The 17,731-nt window shown below is 32.9% G+C and overlaps 1 protein-coding gene across 1 annotated transcript in view; it reads left to right on the top strand.

Moving 5' to 3' along the window:
- Positions 1-17,731, top strand: part of LOC129234003 (interference hedgehog-like) — a 36,620-nt gene that overhangs the window by 13,969 nt on the left and 4,920 nt on the right. Inside the window, exons 5-10 of the mRNA XM_054867913.1 lie at positions 553-765; positions 4,907-5,082; positions 5,398-5,617; positions 11,752-11,967; positions 13,992-14,140; positions 14,245-14,335. Of these exons, the coding sequence (XP_054723888.1) occupies positions 553-765; positions 4,907-5,082; positions 5,398-5,617; positions 11,752-11,967; positions 13,992-14,140; positions 14,245-14,335 (1,065 nt within the window). The remainder of the gene's footprint in view (positions 1-552; positions 766-4,906; positions 5,083-5,397; positions 5,618-11,751; positions 11,968-13,991; positions 14,141-14,244; positions 14,336-17,731) is intronic.

Here is a 17,731-nt window from a genome sequence, read left to right as displayed (position 1 = left end):
AAAATTTGACAATCAATGATTAATAATTTATTTTTTAAGTATTGTATATTGTTAAAATTTTAATGGAAGTATACACTACCTGAATTTAAGATGAGTTCAATATTATTACTATTGTTTTGAAATTGGGTATGTGTGGCTTAAATTTGTAAATTTATACAATTTCCTACTTTGCTTTCGTATCTAAATCATTACAAAGGCGAATCCAAAAATATTTCAAGGGAGAGACAATTGTTTTTTATTACTTACTTTTTACTATGTATACTGGTTTACAAGTATTGATCACAAAGGTTTTTTACTTCAATGCCAAAACATTTCCATTTTTTAATAATGTTAGGGAACGTCCCTTTTCCTAACATTATTAAAACTTGTCTAACTTTGCATATTTTGAACTTAAATATTGAAAAATGACCTGTGGAGAGTCCCTCAAGAGAGGAGCGACTGTCCCTCCTTTGTATCCCCTTGAAACGCTATGTCCCAAAGTGATCGCATTAAGTGGAGACTACTGTATTTAATATATAATCTCTCTCTTAATATGTGTGTACTCTTTTTCAGTTAAACTTATTCCGCCATCTAGGCCAGACATTTCTCGTTTATCAAATACATCTGTAATGGTTCGTTGGAGTGTGCCTCGCAATGATGGCCTTCCAGTTGTTTTCTTCAAAATACAATACAAAGAAGTGGGTATTACTAATGCAGAGTGGATGACAGTTGATGAAGATATTGCTGCTCATATTCATTCTTATGCTGTAACTGGTTTATTATCAGGTGAGTTGTTTTTAGCTTTGCTGTTGTAGGGAATGATATAGTTAGAAAATAGTTTTAAAGTTTTCACTTCAATTTCGGAATTTCTTTCAATGAGAGAGAGAGAGAAGAAAACACAAATGGCACAGTTCAGAATATAGAAAGTAGAACAGCAGAAACTTTTACTATATTTTAAAAAGAAGTAATGTGAAATTTGATCCTTTTTCTGATAATATTTCAAAAAGAATTTTCTATTTCTGATCTCAACATCAAAGTCTTCAATTGCGATCAAGATATGCTACATGCATACCTTGATTGCAATTGATTTAATATGTATATCCAGTAAGGCTGGGCGATATCAGAATTTTAATACTGCGATATATCGGTCTCAAAATATCAATATTTTGGATATATCAATATATTTAGGTCGTTAAATTCAACATTTTATGGGGGGGGGGGGACTGCAAAGCCTATTATATAAGTATCTGCTGCAGAGAAAAGCCATAGGCCATCTTGGTGAATAAAATAAATATTTTAGCAATGTATTCTAATAATATAGCTATAGCAAGGATTCTCATATTTTTGTGTCAGAGAGGGAGGGGGGATGGATCATGAGGCAGATTATACCACAGAAACGTTTGGAGAAATTACCCCTAGTTACATCATCTGCACATTAAGATATGCTACAGAGAAACGCCATTGGACATCTTGAAAAGAAAATATTCCATCGGTTTATTCGAATAATTATAGCTAAAGTAGGCATGCCCATTGGGGGGGGGGGAGGTTGAAGCTTAGTATACAATTGAAATTATCAGAGAAGTTAATTTAAAAGCAGTTTAGACTCCTCAATAAAAGGTCGTGTTAAGTGCAATAAATTTGAGGGTGGAGGGGGATTTATGTGAATGATAATAGCAATATATAAGAATAATAACAGCCCTTGCAGGGGGGAAGGAAGTCATGACAGAGACAATGCCATTAAATTTTTTAGAGAAGGATTTTAATCTTTTAAAAAGATGGTGGCCTTATGTTTGAGGGTGGAGGGTGATAAATTGAGTGAGTCACCGCACTTGGGGAGGGAAATTGGCACCCCAGCTACATCACATACATTATAAGATCTGCAATACAGAAAAGTCGTTGAACATCTAAGCAAATGTTCCAGCAATTTAGTAACGCCTAGAGCAGGGTACCCATTTGGTGGTGGGGGGGGGGGGGTTGAAGTTGACTGTGCCATTAAAATTATCAGGGAACTTATTTTAAAAGTATTTTAATCTCTTAAATAGGGACACTAGTTTTATTTTTTTAATTTTTTTTTTGCGGGGCGGCTTGGCAAAATTAAAAATGAGGGAGGCCATCGCACTTATTAGAGATTGGCAACCCTAGCATCATGATCTATATATTAAGATCTGCAATAGGGAAAAACCTACGAAAATCTTGAAATGTAAATATTCCAGCAATTTATTCTAATGATAAAGCTGGGGTGCTCATTTGTGAGGGGGGGGGGCATGAGGCTGACAATACCGCTGAAACTATCAGAGGAGTTATTTTTAAAGGATTTTAGACTTTCTTCCCTAGGGGAGCCCTTTTTTTTGGGGGGGGGGGAGACACTCAGTAAAATTGGGGGGTGTCGCAGTTGGGGGGATGTGCTTCCCTAACTATATTGTTTGTATATTGAGATCTGCAATAGAGAGAAGCCATCGGACATTTTGAAAGCTAAATATTGAAGTAGTTTATCCCAATAACAATTGCTAAAGCAGGGATATGCCCATGGGAGGGAGGGGGTTGCATAAGGAAATAATATAACTGAAAGAATCAGAGATATTATTTCAAAAGGATTTAGCCTTTTTTTTTTTTTTTTTTTTTTTGAGGATCCTGTTTTTTTTTTTTTTTTTTTTGGAGGGGGGAGGTTTGGTAAAATTGAGAGGGGAACAACGCACTTGGGGAGAATTGGCACTCCTAGCTACATGATCTGCAGTAGAGAAAAGTCATCGTAAATCTTGATTAATAAATATTTTGATAATTTATACTTATAATATTAGTTGAAGTAGAAGTGCCCTTCCTTGAGGGGGGGGGGGGAGGCATGAAACAGACTGTACCACTGAAATAATTAATGAAGATTTTTTAAATAGATTTAGTTAATGAGATGTCATGTTTATTTTTTTTTGGGGGGGGGGGTCGTTTTAATTGAGGAGGTCATCTTTAGAGGACGGAGACATTTGGACATATATCTATGCATATCAAGATCTGCAATTGATAAAAGCCCTCGGTAAGTAGCATTTCTGTAATTGTTTCAATATTATTCGCTACAACAACCCTCCCCCGTTTATATGGTGAAGGGGGTCACAAGCACGGACCAAATTGTTGAAATTTTACAAAGGGTACTTGAAAATTTCCAAGTCTTTGTGAAACAGACCTCATTATTTGGGAATAACATTTTTAGGGGGGGGGGAGGTGCCATGTAAACTTTCGAGGGGGGTAACATCTTTGTTTAAATCATCTGCACATTAAAATTTTCTTCCTTTACATAATTTGCAAGAACCATACAAGTTCAGAAATGCAAGTTTATTCTCGGTTTTCTACGACAATCGATGTTTCGCAAAGAACCGGAAATCCTAATACATGCTATCCCGATTCCGCAACCTATGTTTGATGAATCGAAAGACCCCAAATACGTAAATGCGTAGAACTTTCACAAAGAAAGCTAGTGCTTCACCATGCAAGCTAGAATTTGCGTTTGTATAATCATTTCAACTCCAATTTTGTTTATGCGTAGAACTTACACGAAAAACACTATGTCTGCACATGCATAGAAACTGCCTGGCGACAACAGGGATATCGGAAGTTTCAGTTTCAATTTCTTTCTGTCAGGGCTGCTAGTGATAGCGTTTTAAAATTGGTATACGTACTTGAATTCCGTTTTCCCGGTGCCGTGTGTTATGATCGAAGTCGATATTTTCCCTCTTAATTCGGGACTCATAAGTTGTATTCATTCAGCTCATGCAGTTCGAAAGGGATGTGTTGCGCTCCCGCTAGTGAGATAAATATATGACAAAAGTAGTCTCATTATAGGTTTTTTTCGTTTTTCATTTTTTTAATAAAAATATTTCTTTTCAGTATTTTTCGCAAACCTTTTATTCAGCGTAATATCAATGGTTTACCTTCAATCGCATTGATACCTCAGTTGGTTAATTCTTAATTGTTGCATTAAGATGCTTTTTTTAACCAACATGTATTCACTTTGCAGAGCCCACAAGAGGCCATATCAGCCTTGTCAGAAACTAGGGGCACGGTCCTTAGAAGGGCCCCGCTTTTGAAAACTATAGGGGGATGGGATCCGGAGACCAAACTGACAATGACCTTCACAATGACAAACACCTTGACCTTCGAGGTCCCTGTTAATTTTCCCTTTTACTATAATTAAACATTAAATTACTGATTGAAGAATGCAGATAATTTCTTGAAATTTCAAACACTCACTCATCACACAGAACTATCAAATATTATGTATTTTTGAGTTAGTATTACAGTTTCTCTGTAATTATGTCCCGTATTTCCAATTCAAACAATATATCAGACGGATAGAAATCTAAGTATTCTTACCGCAATAATAGATATATATCGATATATGACGGTATATCGTTATATCACCCAGTCCTAATATCAAGTAAAATCTTCATTCACCAATACGTAGATACAAGGCCTAAGTCAATATGAAGCAAATGGGGAATCATGGAGAGGCCTGGGGTTCAAACCCAGGCAAACTATTTCACTTTTTAAACATACTAAATTGTTGAATCTTTGGATAATCCCTTGAAAGCATGTTTTAGCTACTGGTTTGAGAGTACAGAAATTCTTAAAATTCATTTTCGAATTAGGAAATGAGGCCAACTTAAATCTTAGCAATAACTATATTCATTTCATTTACATAAAATTTATGTAGCCTGAAAGTAATATCAGTAGTTTCACTGCATGTATTTTTTAAAGAAAAAAACGAACGTGTTTGTGCAAAACAGTTCTTTAGTTTCTTAATTTTAAACTTGCAAACCAATATTATAAATAAAGCTTAAATTTGAGAAATTAAAACGTAAATGCATTCAGAAAATCTCATGCAGTTGTTGAATGTAAATCTATTTATTATCAAGTTTGAATGAGAATTTCATAATTTCAGGTGTAAAATATCGCTTTAGAGTTGCGGCTGTATATTCCAACAATGATAATAAATCTGGTCCAATATCTTCCCCATTCATGCTTTCGAAAGAGCCACTAATGGAAAAGCCATCTAGTGGACCTACTATAGTTTTTGCTGAACCAGAAAGTCCTTCTGCTATTACTCTAAAATGGAAAGTAAGTGTTCCTTGTGTATATATTGAATAATATTGAAACATATTGAAAGTTTTAAAATATTTTGAACAAATATTTCAAGGACATTTTTGATCATTTTAAACATGTGTCTTATTAGCGTTAAAACTAGCTGTTTAGAATTTTTAAATTCTTACTTTATAGATTTTTGCTTCTTTTTATGATTTGCTTGTTTGTGGCTTGTGTTTTCATGTTATTCCAATCTTTTATGTACACCTGGCACTATTGGTGATTGCATTTCATTAAAAATTACATTAAAAAAACATTAAAATTACTGATGTAAAATTGTTTTTCTGACAGTATGAAGATGTTGATTCAGTGTCCATTGAGGGATTTTTCATACATTACCGAGCTAGCCACACTGCTGGGAAATACTTGAAAGTAACTGTACTTGGGGCAAACACAAGATCTCATACAATTTCTCATCTTTTACCTGATACTGGTTATGACGTTAAAATGCAGTGCTTCAATATTGCTGGGACTTCTGAGTTTTCCAACATCATCACTGCTAAGACAAAAGGTATGTTTCTGTATACTTTGCTACTTTTTAAAGTGCTTCTGACAAAATTACAATTGAAAAGCAATATACAGGGTGTTCCGTTTTAAGGCCTTTATTTTCGCAACCGTTAGTCCTAGATGTATACTTCCAATTGCAAAAATGTTCAAAATCAGATGAAGAGTTAAGATATAGAAAGTTTGAAGCAAAACTAAAAATGAGTCAAAAAATACAAAATTTAACTCTTTATACGGGCCCTAGGTCCTCTAACTAATATTTAGAGAAATAATCTCCATTGAAAACTTACTGACACAAAAAATTTGACAGTTTTGCGACCAAAACTCAAGGATATATTCCAGTTTAAAGTTTTAAAGGACCATACAGGAGTTAAGAATGGAACTTATCACCCTTTCAAAAGAATGACGGGTCATCAAAGTAAGAAAAACAAGGTATTCATATTTTTCATTGCTATTCAAAATAAATGAAAATGTTATGCCGTGAAACGCAAAAACACATTACAAAATCTGGCACAATTTGAAAACCCACACTCTATGCACACATATAATTTTAAACACTTGTTAACTGCTATATTTTCCCCCAAAAGGTGTTATTGACAGCTAGTGAAAAGTGGTATAAGTCACAAAACGCTGCGTTTCATATCTCAGTGAATATTGATCATACTAATTTCAAACGTTTTGTGTTGGAATTATTTTTCAATGGAGATTATTTCTCTAAAGAGTCATTCCATTTCAAATCAGGTAGGCAGTTATGAAAAGTGTCATATGACCATCACCGATTTTTTTGAAAAAAATACAGTAGTTACAACTAAGGTACATATGAACTATCCCAAAAGGATTTTGCAAGAAAAATTTTTTTCTTCAGTTACAGCCTATTAAAATTCTGCACAAAATCCGCCATTTTGGAAAAAACCGGCAAAACACTCCATTTGAAATGCACACTATTTCAAAAGTATTTAACCTATTTGAATAATTCTTTTTTCTAAAAATAAATAAGGACCTATATATCCTTTAGACATCGTTTTTGAAAGTTTAGTTAGGTTTTTTGATAAAGAAAAAAATTCATTTTTGCCGCCAAAAAACTGCATTTTTACCGCCAAAAAACTGCATTTTTACCAATTTTATGATTTTTTTTCTCCATGAAAAAAAAGTTTTTTTTACTAAACGGAGATAGCAGTCTAAAGCCCTTATATGATAGTTTCATAACATATTTTATTAGAATCCTTGAGTGCACACAGCCTCGTAAATAAAATTTGAAATTTTGAAAATTTTTGAAAATTAGCGATTTTTGAAGTGATTTTACTCAAAAAACCCATTTTTTAAAAATCTAAAAATTGGCTCATTTGAACCCCATATAATGCTTACCTAGTGGATAGACACCGCATCCGGTATTTTTTCCGATAAAATGTTTTATGATTTTTTGAAAGTGACCTTATCGCCCATGGCATGCATGTAAAATAAAAATGTCTAATAATTTCAGTCACTGAAAATCTGATTATATTAATGCCTAATAGCTACAAAAACGGTGCACTTTATCAGGAACAACTAAAATCTTACTGACTTTTAATAATATATCAGTAACAAACTGCTTTTGATGATCCAGTCAATTCGTCTTTTTGTAAGACTCTGTGTGTAGTTTATAGATAGAAGAGCCTTTGGTGATTATATTAATGACTACACTGTTAAAAATTTTCCAGAAAATTTACGGAAATTGTTACTGGCATCCATGTTGCCAGTAAGTATTACCGTAAAAATCAAATGTTACTGTAAAATTTTACGGTTTCCTCGGTAGGCCACAGCCACCAATTGGCGCTGGGATCGCTTATTTCTCCGGTATAAATTACCGTAAAAATTAGCGATGCTGTAAGTCCGCCATTTTACAGTAACACTTACCAGAAAATCTTCGTGAATTTTTAACAGTGTAGCTATGATAATGATGTACTTTATCAGTAACAGTTAAAATCTTTCCTTTTTTTAAAATAAATATTAGTTTATTTCGTCTCCAAAGCTATGCATTCACCGTTACTTTCATATGCAGCAACAAATCATATTTTTTCTCTTTCAATAGTCATTCTCTTCAACTCAGTTACACGACAGGGGAAATCATCAAAGGGAAGAACAATACAATGCATTTAAAACGATTAATTTTAATTTCGTGCTTTGGTTGTCATTGCCGAATCTTGTCACATAATTTTTTGATCCTACCTCGTATGATTACTTTTATACGTAAGAATATTTATACTAAATTCAAACCGTAAAACTCACTTGTAGTTTAAGAATTTAAAAAGCCCACCTGTTTTATGAGAGAAGTAATCAATTGAACATGGTTGTAAGTTGAGGTAACCAAACAGATCACTAAAGGTGACTATTATAGCCAGGAATCCAATTTCTAACAAAAGAAGTGCAGGATCCCTATAGTCTTCAGAACTTGTTTTAATGCTTAAGTGGCCTGAATTCAGTCAAAAATACAAAAATTCGCGTAAAACAAATAAGGAAGTATGGGAGCTCAGCTCCCATAACAATTAGGCGCTGATCAACAGAAAAATATATTTATATAACGAAATACAAAAAAGCGAATTGACTGGGTCATCAGATATTTTGAAAAAAACTGCTGGGTTTTATTCAGAATGGCATAGGAATGACGTGAAAAAAAATTGGACTTCATATTCGAATTTAGTTTTGCGTTATTTTGGTTTTACTACAAAATTTCAAGGTGTACGAACGCTTTTGGGAGCCACTGAATTAGTCTTTAATATAATCACCAAAGGCTCTTCTATCTAAAGGCTACAACACAGAGTCAAAAAGACGGATTGACTGGGTCATCAAAGCGGTTTGATACTGCTATATTATTAAAAGTCAGTAAAATTTTATTTGTTGCTGATAAAGTGCACCATCATTGTAGCTATTAGGCATTAATCCATTAATATGATCAGATTTTCAGTGACTGAAATTATTAGAAATTTTTATTTTACATGCATGCCATGGGCGATAAGGTCACTTTCAAAAAATCATAAAACATTTTATGGGAAAAAATACTGGATGCGGTATCTATCCACTTGTTAAGCATTATATGGGGTTCAAATGAGCCAATTTTTAGATTTAAAAAAAATGGGTTTTTTGAGTAAAATCACTTCAAAAATCGCTAATTTTTGAAAATTTTCAAAATTTCAAATTTTATTTCCGAGGCTGTATACATCCAAGGATTCTAATAGAATATATTATGAAACTATCATATAAGGGCTTTAGACTTCCATCTCCTTTTAGTAAAAAAAACTTTTTTTTCATGGAGAAAAAAAATCATGAAATCGGTAAAAATGCAGTTTTTTCGCGGCAAAAATAAATTTTTTTCTTTATCAAAAAATCTAACAAAACTTTCAAAAATGATGTCTAGAGGATATATGGGTCCTTATTTATTTTTAGAAAAAAGAATTATTCGAATAGGTTAAATACTTTTGAAATAGTGTGCATTTCAAATGGAGTGTTTTGCCGGTTTTTTCCAAAATGGCGGATTTTGTGCAGAATTTTAATAGGCTGTAACTGAAGAAAAAAAAATTTTCTTGCAAAATCCTTTTGGGATATTTCATATGTCCCTTAGTTGTAACTACTGTAATTTTTTCAAAAAAATCGGTGATGGTCATGTGACAGACCCTGCCTGATCTGAAATGGAATGGCTCTAAATATAAGTTAGAGCACCTAGGGCTTGTATAAAAAGTTAAATTTTGTATTTATTTATTTATTTTATTTTAACTTCAAACTTTCAATATCTTAACTCTGCATTTGATTTTGAACATTTTTGCAGTTGGAAGTATACATCTAGGACTAACAGTTACGAAAATAAAGGTCTTGCAGGTTAAAACAGAATACCCTGTATATGTTACTGTGAAAGGCCAAAATCTGGTAAACGTCAACATTAGCAATAAAATACCTACATTCACATAGTGTAGACATGAGCAAAAGACAGCCGCCTGCCTTATCTCGTGGTCAAAGAAGTCTGACTGTAACAGGAAAATTTGGGTTTGAATCCCGGCTCTGGCATGGACATATTTTCTCTCTCCTGTCCTTGTCCTTTCTTTGTGTGAATGTGTTGTTATGCTGTGAATGGTTGCCTACCCTATAAATGGGTCCTTGTGGCATGTGTGTACTGTACACCTCAAATTGCCTGCCTAGCTGGGTACGCGACAACAACAACAGCAAAAGACAGAATATTTCCGGTGTATTCCTGGTGAAAGTAGACATCCTCCAATATCGATCTTTTATGGTAGCAAATACATGCATGCATACATAGATAAATAGTGAAACATCGTTATCATGCTATCCTTCAGACTGTCAACAAAATATCTTTGTAAGCGGAGAGACATCAGGAATAGCTTCAAAATACCCAATTAAATCTAATAAATTAATTAATAATTTTATGCTCTTAATTCAACTCAATGTAGTTTAAAATTATTTACTAAGATAAAGCTAAAATATAAGACTTACTTTTTTATTTCAGTAACTTTCTTTACAGTAAGGATTTTCTTAAGCGTTGAATGACAATTTATACAAACTTATTTGAATTTGCTTTTTGAATGAAAAAAAAGTTAGATTGTGTGGTCCTTGTCAATGTAAGAGATATAATATTTCTTTCACTCACATGTGAGATGCTTACAGTGACTATTCAACTGAAGTTGACAGTAGCTCTATGATCTTTCTCTCGTCCTGCTACTTCCATAGTCCAGTTTTAAAATACATTTCCTTTGCATTCCATTATAATGTCCCTCATGTCAAAGGCTAAAATCTGTTGCTTTCAGAACTTATGCACATGCCCCCCCCCCTCCCTCTCTTGAAGTGGCATGCATAAGCTATAATAATACAAATCTCTTATTATGTGTCAGAAGTTCCTACAATACTTTCTAGATGTTATCATTATTTTACTAAAAGCATTTTTCTTGAAAAAAAAGTGATCCTGTTAAATAGGTTTAAGTCATGGGAAATGGGGTAATGTAAAGTTTCACTATAAAACTATCTTGAAATTTGGAGCCATTTATTAAGATTGTATGCTGCAACATCCAGACTTTGGAAAAGTGATGTGACATCCAAAATGTTGTGCAAGGGTGGGACACTTGCATGAATTGTCACAATTGCCAAAACAATCTTTGTGCCATCTTGCTCCACAGGTATCATTTTGCTGCCAAATTTCACCTGTATGCGCCAACAGTTTCATTTAGAATCAAATCGGGGTCATCAAAAATTTGTGTTATGGGGTCACTTTTCATGACGACAATTCCAAAAAAAACAGTACAAGAAGTTTCATCCATAGCATTCCATTGTCTAGCATGTGCTTCGCAGAAAATGACGTGCTATTGTGGAGATTTCTATCCTTTTATATCCTGTAAAAATTTTTAATTGTGAAATTTAGAAGTTATTTCAATATATGCTATCTTATATTAGCTCATTTTGTTTTTAACTCAATTTTTAATTATTGCCAATATACTGATTTTTAATCATATTTAGGAAAATACCGAACTTTAACTTTTTATTAGTTAATTTTATTACATAATGCAATTATTTATTATTATTATTATTATTATTTGTATTTTGTCTTAATAAGTGTCCCTGCTCTAAAACAGTAGTTTCGTTCAAGGTTGGCATGCTTTTCCCAGAGTTGGGATAAACTTTGTAAGAACCATTCCGTCAAAAAACATCCTGCCATTGTTTCTAACAAAAATTAATTTTTGAAGCATGGTATGCATCTCACAATTGCGGAATAACACCATGACACTAGGGTGTTCTCAAATTTTCAAGTACTCAGTTGTCCGGTAAAGTCGCTTTTCTAAAATTTGGAATTACTACTCTTGAGCAGGATAGTTGATCTAAAGTTGTATAAGACATACAAAACCAAAAATCTGACTTTTCTTATCAAAAGTGGTTTTAACATTTTGTATCATTATTTGGGGTTAAAGGTTTCGATTACAGTTTTGACAGCATGCAAATTAGAAATATTGAACCTAAAAAAATATTTTGTGATAAATATATATATATACATATATATATATATATATATATATATATATATATATATATATATATATATATATATATTATATATATATATAAATTGCGTACCGGTGTGCCTAAATTTGCTTGCACTTATTTCCCTAGTTGCTGAAATAGTGCCTGGAATCAGAAATCGGAATGGAAAAATACATCATGAAGATGACATGGCAATTTCATTAACAGATCATGAACCATCTAAAAGTTCAGATGACAGTTTTATCCTCTATATTGTTTTGGGTATCATTGCTGGTGCATTGTTCATAACTTCTATAGTTTATGCATTCTTATTTTTTCGTCAAAAAAGGAGTAGAACAAACTGTGGTAAGATTTTATTTTTATTTTATTTTTTTGTAATTATTTATTTACCTTAGTTTGTAAATTTTATTCTTGTCCGTCAGATGCAATTTACAATTTACAGTGGTATAAAAGCTATCACACACGAATATATTTTTTTTCTATGTTCATACACTCATATATAAAGATCATATGATGAATTGATAGTTAAACAAATCAAATCTGATAAATAATTACAAATCAAGCATTCAAAAAAAAAAAACATTTTTAAGAAATTATTTATTTTGAAAGATATTTTTTTTTAATTTGCTTTTTTTGTTGTTGTTTGAGATATTTTTAGGTATGAGTTAGAGCTGGAGAGATAATTTACTAAGAGAAAGCATACTAAAAATATCTCATTAGCTAAAAATATAACTAATTTATATATATACTAGCTGCCTTCGGCGACCAGCTGGTCCGCCTTTTTACGCCATTCGTCTTTTTGTGCCAGGGTTGCCGCCTTCGGCGGCTGCTTAGGCAATTTAGCGACGGTTTTAATCAATGTTTTTCTTTATGTATCAATATTATCATTCGCCTTTTTGCGCCAATGTTGCCACCTTCGGCGGCTGCTTACATAAATTTCGTAGCGGTATCAATCAATCTACATCTATCTATATCATTAGTAGTTTGAATAAAATATTTTCTAGGGGAGGGGAGACACAAACGGCGTACTCTTCATGCAAATTTTGTCGAAACATAACAAAAAGCACTCCCACTTTTATGTGAAAGCATTGTTTTTTCAAATTCATGGTGTGTGTGGGGGGGGGGCATTGACACCCCGTTGAAGTTTTTTAAATGACGGGCATGTCTCTTTCTTGCAGTCCATCTACTAAATTGACCTCTATATTTGTCTATCTATCTATCTATATATACAATCTATGCATATCTACCTCTAACAGTAATTAATAATCTTTTTTATTTATATAAGTATTAATTCGAACAAAAACATTTTTTGACCACTCAATCTCTATCTCTGTATCTACCTAACCTAACCGCCAATCCGTAACAGAAACAAAGATCATGCAAAAAATCGCGGGCTTTATTTATTTAATTAAAATAGCCAGCAAAAAGAAAAGGCTCTATGTTCCCGGTAGTGTGCAAAAAGTAGCGCTTGGAAAAAGATAAAAAACTAAAAAAAAAAGTAAAACGATTTCAGTTGGATCATGTGATGAGGTAAGTTCAGAAGAGATCTGCATTAAAGAAATTGTAAAAAAAAAAACTATTTCGTATTTTTAAAAACAATTTTCTTCTGAAGGGGGCGGAATGTTTTTACTATTACCAACTAAAATATTAGAATTGAGGGTTCAATACTTTTCGCAGGATGGGTTTCGAAAAAAAACTAAACCCCAGAAAAAAATGTAAAATAAAGGTTTTTTCAAAAATTCATAAAAAATACAAAAATTGCTCTATCTTCAAAATGTTTTCATTCATCATATTTAAAATTAAATTTCCTACACTATAGTCCAAAAAACTTATATAGCGCGATTGGTTCGGGGTCTGTGAGGTTAAAAGTACTAAAAAGTGCTAAAAATAACATAAAACATTAAATAACTTTTTTTTCTAATTAAAATATTAAAAATCTAAGCCCAAGGTGCACATCTTCAGCAAAAACTGCACCTGTATACCAAATTTCATCTTTCTAGGCCTTACCGTTTTCCCGGGATGCGCGCCACACGCACACACACACATACAAACATCTTATTTTATTATATGTATAGATATATCTTTAATTTAAAGCTCCCAATCATTTACTTATAGCAAGTGTATTCTATTTATGGGCTATGATTTCTACCCGAGTAAAATATATTTTAAATGAAGGTAGGAAATCAATACAGAAGCTCTACATCCTTGTACTAACATTAATTGTGTTAAAAGCTCTTTAAGATGAAGGAGCAGGACATTTTTTAACTTTTGCATTAAAATAAATGCTAATGCATATCTGTGCGCTGGTTTTTAAATTATATTTTGCAGAAGAATATTGTTTTTGTATATATTTTATTGTTTTTTGATAGATAATAGAAACGATGAGGAAGATGATCCTCTAAAATTAGGAAATGGACACATTTCTGGAAATGGTTACATTGCTGTTGGCAATAAGATAAACATCAGTGTTAATCCCCTGTCTCAAATAAATCTTGATAATGGAGAAAAAATCGAAGATGTAAGTTTGAAATTTTGAAATTTCTCGGTTTTATCAAGTTTTTTTTTCGATTTGTAAAACATTACAAACTTTGCAGGTCTTAATTTCCTCATTTTTTATTACAGCTGGAAGATATAGTTTCAAATAACAATGAAATTATACGACTACAAACCTTCAGTGTCAATGTTGAACCAGAATCAGAACCTTTGACAAATGGTATGTATTCAAGTTTTTACATGAAATGAAAAGTTGTTAAAGTGCAATTAAAGAAATTAGATATTCTTGTGTTAATACAAAGGCATAAGAAAATTTCAATTGGACTTTCAAAATGAACGGTTGAGCCGACATAGTATGCTTAAAATTGTTATATTAGGATCATTTGATATAAAATCAACAAATTTTTTAAAATTTTCGTGCCACTAAACTTTTGATTTTGATGAAATTTGGTAGGTAATATCTATCTATATTCTGTACTCCCAAGCTATCATATTTTTTTCTTGGAAAAATTTTATTCCTGAGATATATAGCTATTTTTTTGTGCTGCAAATGAGTAAAAAGTGGCATCTTATCTATATTCTGTACCCCCAAGCTATCATATTTTTTTCTTGGAAAAATTTTATTCCTGAGATATATAGCTATTTTTTTGTTCTGCAAATGAGTAAAAAGTGGCATCTTATCTCATTTTCTAAAAGCTTTAGTAAATTTATTTAAACTAGTAAGAAGATTAAACAAGTAAGTATTGTAAAGATGAAAAAATGTACTTGTTTTGTGTTTAATATGAAGCTTTTCTACCCCGAAAACAACCTGCTTTAAACCGCACTTTGGTTATTTCTGGGGTAAATGTGGATCTTTCCTCCTTCTGAAGGGGAGATTTTCCCCCTTGAGGTTAATGCACTAAGCAAAACGAGTTTGTTCACTTGCTGGGTATAGCTGCTAAGGATATTAGATAAAACTTTTCCATCTGCATGATCTTTTCCCTTCTGAACGGTGAATTTTCTAACCCCTTTTTTTGGAGCTGGAGTAGGGAAATGTGAGGTACAAAAGTCTCATGTGAATGCAGCTGTTGGGTCAAATGGTTTGGGTGCTGTGCTTATAATGCAAACGTCATGAGTTCGAATCCTCATAGCGTGAGAAATATCATCTGAATATTTTTCTTCTTCAGCTCAATTTTGATCCAAATTTCTGTGAATATATATAATCTGAAATCACTGCAGGATTCTGAGCTACAGTTTTGTTGTTGTTGAAATCATGAAACACGACATTAGTTTTAACAAGGTTATTATTTCTCAAAGAGGTTTTAATTGGTAAACCTTACACCAGCATTTCTCAAAGTATGTTTCGCAGAACCCTTGGGTTTCGCGAGGTATAAGAAGAAGGATTCCGCCGTGAGTTAACCGTTGCACAACTCCCCTCCCCCCTACGAGTTTCAAGAAAAATGAAATAATATCAAGGATCTAAAATGTCGCTGCAGGTTAAAGTAGTAGTCGTCACAGTGTTTTGCATCGCCATGCCAGCCTAATTAAGTAAATAACATCTGACTTCAGGAAAGTTCTTGATGAAGCCTTCAGAAATGGTTTATTTCGTCGAATCTCGTTTTTTCCATTCAAGACTATTTAGCAAGATTTGTGAAGACAATGGTAGGCAGCACAGATCACTACTTTTCTGTGTAATTAACTATTCAAAACTATTCAGAACTAAAATTTTAAAAGGTTGTATGAACTTCCAGATGAAATTATGATTTTCTGATTGTAGCAAAAGGCATCAATAATTTCAGCTATTTGAGGAACGACGTCTGATAAATATTTTGTCTTCATTTTTGGTGAACTTAACAAAGTGGCTATTTTCATTCAAAGGGAAACATTAACCACATTTGTTGTGAGAGACAAAGTAACAGCGTTAAAAAGAAAGCTGAATTTTTGTGTTCTCTGCCAAAAAAGAACAACATAGAATATTTTGCTCTCTTTAAGGGAATTCGTGCCAGAAACAATCTCTACGAAGAAAATGCAGTGCATCTACAGTCGACTCTCGATAACTCGAAGTCTTACAACTTCAATATTCCTTTATCTCGAAGTTTTCAAGTGGTATCAAAATAATTTAGTGTTTTCAATACAAAATTGTCTCTGTATCCCGAATGTGCTCCTTTTAAGTCGAAGTTTTGTGAGAGTTTCATTTCCATTTTATGCAACGAAAATAGAAAAATAAAGTCTTTTCTTTTCTCTGTTCATACATTGCTTTGCTTACCAGCTTGTGTGAGAGGGTATCTCATCTACAATAATGCTCCTTAATACGCACAAAGTTGCAAAATTACGTGAGAAGTAGCCGATTGTGCTATGTCTCACGAGTCTTACTGAGGTAATTTTTACTTTCTTCTATATCTAATATATAGAGGAAAGTATTGGATTCGTGCAAATTTTCGAATTTTGAATTTTGATGGATTCGAACGTTTTGAAGTGTGCCGAGTCCATTTTGATTATTTTTGGAAAATGTCTGTCTGTCTGTGTGTGTGTGTGTATGTGTGTCACGTCTGTGTGTGAACAGTTTTTTGTGGCCGCTCTACAGCAAAAACTACCGCATGAAATCGAACGAAATTTGGTACACATATGTGCCCCTATGTGAACTTGTGCCCATTGGTTTTTGGCGTGAATTCATCCAAGGGGGGTGGAGCAATGGGACGTTTTTTGAGTTACGCGTGATTGCTACTCCTCAGGAAGTAACTGGCGGAATCAAACAAAATTTGGTCCATATGTTGCCAGTAACAGGAACAGGTGCTGATTCAATTTTGGTGTCAATAACTCAAACGAGGGTTGAGCTATAGAATGTTTTTTGTCGTCAATTGTGACTGCTGTATCTCAAGAAATAATGAACGGAATGAAAGAAAAATTTATCGGCGAGTAGCCCTTAGTGGGTATAAGAGCTGATTTTATTTTGGTGTCAACAGCTAAAAAGGGGATAGCGCAATCGCCCGTTCTTTTTTTCCATTGTGAGTGCCCTATCTCAAGAAGTAATGCTACGTTCTGGTTGAAATTTGGAATATATGTGAATCCATATGTAAACAGGCTTTGGTTCAATTTTGGCGCCAATCGCGCCAAGAGGTGCTGATTTATTTTTATTATCGTTATTTTTTTTAGCGAATAAAAATAGCTTTATTAATGCAACAATAAGAAAGATAAATTGTAATAGATTGTCGTCTGCGTATTTCTCGTGATTTTAATTGTATAGAAATGATTGGAAATATTATCTCAATGATTTAAAATTTTTAACTGTTGCCATCTTATGTTTGTTAACAAATAAAATATTTGTAATTAATTCAAGCAAGGCTTTTAAAATAACTTTCAATTTTCGCTCTTTGCTTTGCTTTTGCAATAATTCAGACATTGGGATGGTTGTCAAGTTTTTGCATGTGTAATTTTGTTTTTGTTAGGAATATTGCTTCCTCGTCAAGCATGGGGAGGGATCAGAAAAAGGAAAAATATAGAAGAAAGTTTCGTGATGGCCACAACATACTAGTTTGATTTAGTTTCACTCAATGAATTTCGGTTTGATGTTGAAAATGAATACTGTTATTGGGTAACAACACTGTATCTCAAAACTTCTTCCTCTCATAACAACTTA

Source organism: Uloborus diversus, chromosome 1 (genome assembly GCF_026930045.1).
Source record: "Uloborus diversus isolate 005 chromosome 1, Udiv.v.3.1, whole genome shotgun sequence".
Classification (NCBI taxonomy): domain Eukaryota; kingdom Metazoa; phylum Arthropoda; class Arachnida; order Araneae; family Uloboridae; genus Uloborus; species Uloborus diversus.
The sequence above is the reverse complement of the archived record's forward strand: the minus strand, read 5'-3'. Positions and strand labels throughout refer to the sequence as shown.